Raw genomic sequence first — 10,676 nt, forward strand, 5'->3', positions numbered from 1 at the left:
GATTTTTAGCTCAATGCAGACACTATTATTGGGAGATTCCTCACCTTTTCAAGCTTGGAAAGGATGATGTCATTCGACGGTGTGTGCCGGCAGAGGAGCAACAACAAGTGTTGAAAATGTGCCATGAGGATCATTGTGGTGGACACTTTGGGGGACAGAAAACAGCTCATAAAATTCTTCAATCAGGTTTGTTTTGGCCTTCCATTTTCAAAGATGCACACACTTTCACTCTTGCTTGCGATCGGTGTCAGAGAGTAGGAAATATTGGCCGCAGAAATGAGATGCCCCTCCAAAGCATTTTAATTGTCGAGATCTTCGATGTGTGGGGCATTGATTTCATGGGACCATTTCCTACTTCGCATGGATTTCAATATATTTTACTTGCTGTAGATTACGTGTCCAAATGGGTTGAGGCTATTCCCACGCGGACATGTGATGCTAATGTGGTGCTTAAGTTTGTGCAAGAAAACATTCTTTCTAGATTCGGATTTCCTAGAGCTATCATTAGCGATGGAGGCAAGCACTTCTGCAATAAGTTGTTTGCAAAGCTCATGAAGAAGAATGGGATCACGCACAAGGTTGCAACACCATACCATCCACAGACTTCTGGACAAGCTGAGACGAGCAATCGGCAGATCAAAGGAATTTTGGAGAAAACTGGTGCAGCCCTCGCGCAAGGACTGGTCCGCAAAGTTGAATGACGCTCTCTGGGCATACCGAACTGCCTTCAAGGGAGTGCTTGGGATGAGTCCATACCGTCTAGTATATGGCAAGGCTTGTCATCTGCCGGTGGAGATAGAGCACAAAGCTTATTGGGCGATCAAGGCTGCCAACTATGACTTGGACTCTGCTGTGAAGCAGCGCACGCTGCAAATGGAAGAGTTAGATGAGCTACGTAATGAGGCGTATGAGAATGCAAGGATTTATAAGGACAAAGTGAAGAGACTCCATGACCGCCGTATCTGCCATAAGAAGCTTTGCCCTGGGATGAAGGTACTTTTATTCAATTCTCGATTGAAGTTGTTCCCGGGTAAGCTGAAATCTCGATGGAGTGGTCCGTTTCTACTTACGGAGGTGTTTGAGCATGGTGCTGTTGAGTTATTCAATGAAAACACGAAGGAGAGTTTCAGAGTGAATGGCCATCGAGTGAAACCGTACTATGAGCACCAGAGCTCGACGATGGTGGTGGAGTCTCACACTCTGCACGATCCTCTCTGCTGATTCAAAACCTGAAGTTGGGCTGGAGACTTTAACTCTAGCGCTTGGTGGGAGGCAACCCACCGTTGGTTTGTTTTTGTTTTTCTTGTTCTCTTCTTGTTTTTCGTTGTTTGTTTTGTGTTTTTCTTAAGCTTCGGTTGCTTTGCGGATCCTATGATGCTTGGTGTGCATGCCCTTTTCCGAGCTGCACTTCTCCCAACGTGGCAACTCTCTGCTCTGCACAGACCGTAAATCCCCCTATTCACCACCTCGCACGATGCTTCAGTTTCTCAATGACCGATAATCAGGGACGTTTTCTCAACTCTATTCTTATTTCTTTTGTGCCCTGAGGACATGGCATACTTTAAGCGTGGGGGGGTGTTTTATTGTGTTTATATTGTCAATTGGGCAAAATTGATTTTTTCTATGCTTAGTTTTTGGTCTCGAATCTTGCTAATTTTTATGAATTGGTGGAAGAGTAGATGGTTTTCGATGCGAGTTTCGGGTTTGTGAATGAATGGTGGTTATTCTTGTTTTACTCTTGATATATGTTTCTTGATTGTGCAAAGAATTTGAGTTTTGTTGCAACATGATTGTAAGTAAGTAAAACGTGATTTGTCCGGTAGATGCTAGAAGGAGTGTTGTCATTGTGATTGCCTACGATCGTATCTTATCTGTGAAATGTGAAAAATGTTGGACGAATTGCCAACCTCAAAATTGCCAGCTCTGAAACATCTGGCCTGTTCTAAAACGTGACAACTCTGAGTCTCTGCTCCTCTAGTCTAACTATGAGCATGGGAAACCACGTGAAAAGACTTTGGATTACATCCAAATGGTTTTTATTTTGCGAATTATGGCTCAACTGTCGAAAATCTCAAGCACACAAAGTGTGAAAAATGGTGATATTGATTATAAAGGCGATCACATTAGGGAATTCACTTCTAGCGGAGAATTGGGTCTGATCGAATTGCTTACATTACTGTTTTGTTGCTTCTTAAACTTTGAGTTAATTGCATGATCGAGAGAGGTATATTGATTGTAAAATTTTGAATTGACTTTAAGAATGATTGGATGGAAATTAGCATTGTTGAAATCAATCTCTTCCTAAGATTCATATGGATTTTGCTTGAGGACAAGCAAAAGGCTAAGTGTGGGGGGGTTGATTTATGCTTAATTGTTCTAATTTTAGGGGTTTGAATGTGCTCATTGTAAGTTAAATCTTCTGGAAATTGGTGCGTTTTATGGTGTATTTGATGCTTTTCAAGAGATTTAGGTTTTAATGGTGGAAGAGTATAATTTTGGGGATTTTTGGCTAAAAATGGCGTTTTTACGCCAGACCAGACCAGAGGAATCATAGGCCAGAGAAATCAACCACCAGAGAAATCAAGTCTCCAGAGCAGCGGAACCAAGCGCTCCGGATCCAGAGAAGTCATTCGCCAGAGAACTCGCTAAGTCAGAGAACTCGCTAAGCCAGAGAACTCGCTAAGTCAGAGAACTCGCTTAGCCAGAGGAGAAAGGCGCCAGAGGAGAGAAAAGCGCCAGAGGAGTCGACCGTCAGAGGAATCGAGGCGAGCGTGGACATGCCAGAGAAATCACCCGCCAGAGCGGAGGAAGCGCTAGAGGAATCAATACCAGAGCGGAACCCATTCCGCTGACAAGATCAGAGAAGTCATCCGTTCCTCTGGCGATAACCATTCCTCTGGCGAGAGCTGCGATTTCCGCCGAGTGGAGAATACTTGTTGCGCGCGTCATAGCTGGAGTTACCTTATCATCTACGATTCTATTCCTTTTAGAGTCCGGCTTTGCATGGTAATTTCCATGGTGATCCAGAAGGAGTTGAAGTCTATAAATAGGGCTATAGTTTTCATTGTAAAAAAATCATCCAAATTCTTGCCCTAGTTTTAGACGCCATCTTTGCAATCTGTTGGCATCCGAAGCTTAGGATTTACTTGCTTTCATAGTTGTTCATAGTTTTGAGTTTTTATTGTTCTAAGTTAGATTTCAATTTCGTTTTAGTTTAGTTTCTTGGATTGTGATTGAGTGACACAATTACACGTTCAAGACAATTACGGTATTTCATATTTCAATTCAAGTTATTTTCGTTTAATCATGTTTATGCTTTTCGTTATTGTTTATGTTTTCTTTTCAATTATGCAATTTCAATTATGCACTTTAGTTTCATGCCTAGATTAGAAGTCTTTAAATTTACAAGTATTTAATTTCTTAAGTTAGGTTTAATTCGAGTTGTTTAAATTATTGCCTAGGCTAAGTTTAAGTTCAATTTACATTTAAGTTTAAGTTACGTTTTTAAATCAAAACCTTTACTGCTTTCTTTTACTGTTTTTCCTGCGATACAATTAAAAGCCCTTTAAGACTTTCCTTGAGAGATGACACTGGGTCAACTTACCATCACTAGGATGTCCTTGTTCTATTGCAAGTCAAACTAGAGGTGTTCTAGGTTGAGTCAGTCGACGGCAGAGCGGTGCGGTGGCGGCAGCGGTGGGGCGGCAGGGATGGCCTGAAATTAGGAGGAGAAAGAGAAAGAAAGGGTGAGAGAGAGAAAATGAAGGAAGGGTGGGGGCTTACCTTAACGGAGGCGGACAACAGGGGCAATGGCGGCGACCGGCGATAGCAGCGGCAGCGGCAGGGGGCAGGGGGGGAGGCTGTTAGATCTGCTGTTGCTAGGGCTTGAAGCCCGATTTTGGGTTTTACAATTAGCGGCGGCCCATTGCCGCCGCTAAAGCCCGACCCGCCTTTTCATTTACCGGCGGCACTGTAGCCGCCGGTAATCACCGACGGCACGTTGCCGCCGGTATTATTAAAATTAAAAAAAATTAATATATATTTTCCGGCGGCGTGGCCGCCGGTGATTGCTGGCGGCGATGTTGCCGTCGGTATTTACGCCGTAGATTTAAAAATAACGGGTCGGCCGCTCCGCCGTCAGAAAGCCGCCGGCGTAAATCTCGCCGGTAAGACGGCATTTTTTTGTAGTGTAATAAGGGAAACATAATAGGTATAGATATATACATGACGGGTTCAAATAATATTAACTTTACATTATTCAATAAATACTTTATAAAATAGTCATGCCCTGCGGAGTGCTAACAAGGCGGCTCATCACTAGTAATGATCTGGAAGTACGACTTCCCAGTTTGATTTCTTGATATTGTTCACACAGATTTCAATATATAAATAATTTATAATAAAGTTACTTTTTTGTATATTAAATGTAAAAAAATTACAATTTTAACAATAACATATTTTTATTTGAATCGCTTTATATGTATATACATACACACTAAGAAACGGTGATGTTGAAAAATAATGGGTAAAGGTCACTTTCTGTCCCATCGTTTTAGCAAATTCTCAATATCCCACTCTAACGATAATATCAAAACGGTACCCAACCTATCACAAAAATATCGTCCGTGTCCTATTAAAATTTTTCAGTAATCGAAAACTGATGTGGATTGCCGGAGTTACAACATGGCATATCCACGTGGACTCTTTTAATCTAGCTGGAAATCTTTTTTATATCCCTCTTAAAAGATTGGGACATTTTTGATAATTCATTAAAATGATTGGAACATTTTTTAGAATTTCACACAAAAGCCTCTCATTCATTTATTTTGTTCTAGGTTTCAAATCTACAAATTACACGAAGCCAAACTCACAGAATTTCACGCAGATGATGAAGATGATGAAAGATTCATTTACAGACGACTTATAGAAGAAGTTCATAGGACACGAAGCCAAACTCATAGAATTTCACGCAGATGATGAAGATGATGAAAGATTCATTTACATACGACTTATAGAAGAAGTTCATAGGACAAGACTGGAAAACAAATCTCATATTTCAGATAGACTATGAAGATAGGCTTCTATCCCTTCATCGCAAATAATTACTCTTACAAAGAATCCAATCGGCCGGAAAATCACAAATAGACCATGAAAAATCTCATATTTCATATGATAAGAGACGCCGGAAAATCCAACCTACCAAAAATTTTGGTTTAGACTTCGATTGCATAACACCGGCCGCCGCAATTTCAAACCACCCACCAATTTTAGACTGTCGGCGTGGTTTCAGACGGCCGCCGCGAACACCCTGCAAATTTAAGAAGATGCCGCGCGATTTCAGAAAACCCAGAATTGAAGGAGGCGCCGAGAACAAATCCGCCGCTATTGCTTATACAAATCCGCCGCGATTTCAGACGCCGAACACCCTGAATTTGAAGCATCCTCTGGACTTCGGCAGACGTCACGACTTAAAGGAGACGCCGTCCGATTTTTCTTCGTTTCTTAAGAGAGAAGACCCAGAATTTTAAAAAATGTCCCAATCGTTTTAGCGAATTATCAAAAATGTCTCAATCTTTTAAGAGGGATATAAAGAAGATTTTCAACTTGATTAAAAGAGTCCACGTGGATATGCCATGTTGTAACTCCGGCAATCCACGTCAGTTTTCGATTACCGGAAAATTTTAATAGGACACGGACGATATTTTTGTGATAGGTTGGGTATCGTTTTGATATTATCGTTAGGGTGAGACATTTTTTAAAATTCGCTAAAACGATGGAACAGAAAGTGACCTTTACCAAAAAATAATGAACTTGAAAATTAATTTAAAATAAATAACTTATGATTTTCAATTCCTTATATCGAAACATAAAAAGTTATAATTTTAAAAAAAGAAAAACATAAAAAGTTATCAAGAATCTAATGTAACAAACATTTACTACGTACGACAACTAAGATTTTCACCCTTAACTACTTTTCTAAAACTATTCAAGTAAAAAAGTAGTAAAAAATAAAAACTATTGAATATTCCAGAGGGTTCCATATTACCCTGCGGTCCCTGCCCCATTGTCCCTCCGCTATCCAAAACATAATTACGTGTATTAGGTGACTTGAAATCTCAATTATTGATTGCAAAAAACATCTTATTCTTACCAATGCATATTAGGTGACTTGAAATCTCATTTATAGATTGCAAAAAACATCTTATTCTTACAATTGCATATTACCAATATAAGTGCGATTCACGTCTATAAATATGTAAGTTGGAAAATCAATCCTCAAGATAAATATTCACAAATAACCATATTGTGCCATAACCGAGAGAGAGAGAGAGAGGATGGATCCAATTATCTTGGGATCTCTAGTGGTGTCAGTAGTACTAGTAGTAGCATCAATATTGTGGTACAAAACTAGTTCATGGAATCGCGGCCCATTGCCGCCGGGGCCACGGGGAGTTCCCATCCTCGGCTATCTGCCTTTCATGTCCTCCAATATGCTCCAACACTTAACCCATCTGTCTCACCAATACGGCCCTATCTACAAGCTCCGCCTCGGCACCAAACTGGCGGTGGTCATCACCTCGCCGTCCTTGGCCAAGCAGGTGTTGCGCGATCAAGACCACATCTTCGGCCACCGCGACCCCACCGTCGCGGCCCTCATCTACAGCCGCGGGGGCAGGGACGTGGCGTTCTCGCCGCCAAACTCAAGCTGGCGGGAGATGAGGAAGGTGCTGGTGCGCGAGACGCAGAGCAGCAGCGCCCTCCACGCATCACGCGAGCTCCGGAGAGACCAGGTCAGGAAGGCCGTCCGATCCATCTACTCCAACATCGGACAGCCTGTTGCGTTCGGAAAGCTGGCGTTTCAAACTGAAGTCAGTCTGTTGATGAACCTTATGTGGGGCGGACTACATTCCCATTCCGCCGGGGAGGAGAGAGAGAGGCTCGCAACTGAGTTCAAAGCTCTCAACTCCCAGATCAGTAAACTGCTCGGGAAACCTAACATTTCCGATCTTTTTCCTTTTCTTTCCATATTTGATCTGCAAGGAGTGAAGAAACAAATGGGGAAAGTGGTGGATTCTCTTGACAATATACTCGAGCAGTTCATCTCCCAGCATGAGAAGCTTTCTGGAGCATTCGACAATGAGGGAAGGAAGGATTTTCTGCAAATCGTGATGGAGCATAAGGAGAAGAAGGATTCAGATCTTCCAACTCTCTCACGAGATCAAATTAAGTCCTTGTTGTCCGTAAGTACTTTATGTTATGCACAGTTGCACACATCTTCAAAATTTTGAGGGAATATGGCGTTAACATTAAATTGGACCGAAATTAATCCAACTCCTTAGCAAAATCAGATGAATTTAAAAGTTTAGTATCGTCATACAGATTTTTAAGTTATTGTTTATACCAAAATTTGGTAAAAATTCAGTAATTTATATACTAAATTATCCAAATTAAATTTGAACTGTGTTTTACGCATCACAGCATGTTAATTTGATGAGACAAGGAGATAATATATACTCATATCTTAATCTTTTATCTTCCACAGGAGATCATAAGTGCAGGATCGGACACTTCAGCAACGACAGTGGAGTTTGCAATGTCGGAGCTCCTCAACAGGCCGGAGGCCATGGAGAAGGTGCAGAAGGAACTATCCGAGGTGGTGGGGATGAACAACATCGTAGAAGAGTCCCACTTGCCCAAACTGCATTTTCTAAACGCTGTCATCAAGGAAACACTTCGATTGCATCCTCCGGCACCGTTGCTAGTCCCACGAGCGCCACTCCAGTCCTCAACTGTGGGAGGATACACAATTCCAAAGGGAACCAAAATCTTACTCAACGTGTGGGCGATACACAGGGATCCTTCAATCTGGGACAATCCCGAAGAGTTTAGGCCCGAAAGATTTCTTGAAGATTCTAGAAACTTGGATTTCAAGGGCAACAATTTTGAGTTAATTCCATTTGGATCAGGGAGAAGAATGTGCCCTGGATTGCCATTGGCAGAAAAAATGGTGGCTTATCTGTTGGCTTCGTTTCTGCATTCCTTCGATTGGAAATTAACAGATGGTAAAAAACTTGATATGTCGATAACTCTTGGAATTGTGCTTCAAAAAACAAATAATTCGATTGCTACACCGACTCCCAGATTGTGTAATAATAGTTTATACTTGTAGGTTTTGTCAACTATTTGCCTATTCCAGGCCTGAGATGTAATAAATCCATGTATGAATTAATTTTTAATTAGATATTTTATAAAATTAAAGAAAATGAATTTATGATTGGCCCTAAGCCCTCCACGTCCCTTTTCTAGCTTTTAGCTCACAAAGTACAAATCTCACTCTTCCATTCATCCTCGTTTCGACAGCAATAATTAACAGAGAGAAAAGAGGAAAAGACAATGGGGGAAGTTGGACAATACTCGCTGTCCATGAAAATTGTCACAATGATTCGCCATAAATTTTATTGGAGTAATGAGAGCGAATTTTATATAATGGATAAAGAGTTCCATCATTATACTCCCTGAGTCCCATCATTTGAGTACCTTATTCCATTTTAAGATGTCCCAAAAAGATAGTTCACTTTTCTAATTAATACTATATAAAAATATTATTTTTACTAAATTAACCTTATTTAATGCTTCACTTAAATGTGAAAAGGATGTGTGAAAATAATAAATAAGGGTATAAAAGATAAAAATATAAAAATTAAATGCATTTTCTTAATATGTGTGAAAAGTGGAAGGGGACTAAAATGGTGGGACGGAGGGAGTATAAAATAAATGATGTGAGGATGAAATTTCAAAAGGTTACATTTTGGGGTGGAGCCGTGATTTTTTTAAGGTCAACGGTTATTTTTACCTATTCTCAAAGATAAAAGATAAAAAATACTCATTATTAGGGCTGGGAATCGGGTCGGGATCGGGTACCCTACCCAAAAAAATCGGGTACCCGACCCCGAATAAGGTCCAAAACGATACCCGACCCTGAATCCGATTTGTAAATCGGGTACCCTAATACCTGACTCGGGTACCCGACCCGAGTCGGGTATTCGGGTACCCTAAATTACCCAATCAAATTGCCAATTTCCAAAGTCAAACTATAAATTCGCATAAATCGGGTATTAGGGTACCCAAATTGGCTTAATAGGGTATTCGGGTACCCTAATACCCGATTTTTTAAAAAAAAATGAAAAGTTTAGAAAAATTCAGTTTTTCTAACAAATTCGATGCACAAAACCAAGCACACCCTCTATATATTTTAGACTTTAGTTTTAATTTTAATTTTTAAGTTTCATATTTAATTTAATTAAATAATTTAAAATTTATTAATTAAAATATTGGGTATTTCGGGTATACCCGATACCCGATTATTTCACACCCTAAATACCCGATCCCGAATTAATCGGGTATAGGGTACTCGATACTCGATCCCGAACTTCCCAGCCCTACCCATTATAAAAAAAACTATAAAAACTACCCATTTTGAATTTGAAAGGACAAAACTACCCTTATTCAATGATTTAATAATTAAATATATTTAATTTGTTAATATTATTATATTGAAAAGGTTCAAATAATTCAAGAAAATGTATAAACATGTACGCATATGACTTTGGTTAGGGGTGGGAAGATAGGGTTCGGGTATCGGGTACCTGATTACCCGACCCGAAAAAATTGGGTATCGGGTACCCTATACCCGAAAAATTAAGGGTCGGGTTCGGGATCGGGTATTTAGGGTCTAAAAAAATCGGGTATCGGGTATACCCGAATTACCCGGTTTTTTAATTAAATATATATTAAATTATTTAATTAAATTTTAATCCTTTATTTTGATTTTTGTCAAACCCTACTCTACTCTCACGCTCTCTCCCTCCCTTCCCTGATTTCCCTCTGTTCCGCCGCGCCCAACCCTCAGTCTCTCTCAACTCCCTCTGTTCCGTTCGCGGTTCGCTCGTCGACCCAGCGGCGCCGGCACTGGCGCCGGCCTCCGTCGTCCCACCCGCCACCCGCCACGACCCAGCGGCGCAGACTGCGCAGTCCTCTCGCGAGTTGCGACCCTCGCCCAGTCCGCCAGTCGCCTACCTTCCCTTTGTTCCGCCCGATTCCCAACTCCCTTTGTCCGCCAGTCGCCTCGCCGCCTCCGCCTCCGAGCTCCCACCAGACGCGCCGCCAGCCATCTCCACTTCCAGTCGCCTACCTTCCCTTTGTTCCGCCCGAATCAGATTGCTTTGCTTATTTGTTAAACTGATTTGCTTTTGTTTATTGATTGCTTTGCTTTGCTTTGCTTTGTTAAATTGATTGCTTGTTTATTGATTGCTTTGTTAAACTGATTTGCTTTGGCTTTGCTTTGTTTATTGATTGCTTTACTAAACTGATCGGGTACCCTACCAATTTTGTGTATTTTCGTTTTTTTTTTTATAAAATCGGGTATTTTTGGGTATTAGGGTACCCGAATATCCGATTAAGCAAAAATCGGGTAATTCGGGTACCCTAATACCCGAAATACCCGATTTCACAATTTGACCTGAAAAACATAATTTTGACCGGGTAATTTCGGGTACCCGAATACCCGACTCGGGTACCCGAGTCGGGTATTAGGGTACCCGATTAATTTTCGGGGTCGGGGTCGGGTAGCGGTTTTCTGGCATTTTCGGGGTCGGGTATCCGATTTTTTCGGGTAG

General features: G+C 41.1%; 1 protein-coding gene across 1 annotated transcript; it reads left to right on the top strand.

The window, feature by feature from the left end:
• The first annotated feature begins 6,073 nt into the window (after positions 1–6,073).
• LOC131025678 (labd-13Z-ene-9,15,16-triol synthase, chloroplastic-like) lies at positions 6,074–8,281 on the top strand. Its single transcript, XM_057955474.1, has 2 exons — positions 6,074–7,241; positions 7,544–8,281. Exons 1-2 carry the CDS (start codon positions 6,336–6,338, stop codon positions 8,168–8,170), a joined length of 1,533 nt encoding a protein of 510 aa, XP_057811457.1. The 5' UTR covers positions 6,074–6,335; the 3' UTR covers positions 8,171–8,281.
• Positions 8,282–10,676: the final 2,395 nt, after the last annotated feature.

This window comes from Salvia miltiorrhiza, chromosome 1 (assembly GCF_028751815.1).
Source record: "Salvia miltiorrhiza cultivar Shanhuang (shh) chromosome 1, IMPLAD_Smil_shh, whole genome shotgun sequence".
In the NCBI taxonomy this organism is placed as follows: domain Eukaryota; kingdom Viridiplantae; phylum Streptophyta; class Magnoliopsida; order Lamiales; family Lamiaceae; genus Salvia; species Salvia miltiorrhiza.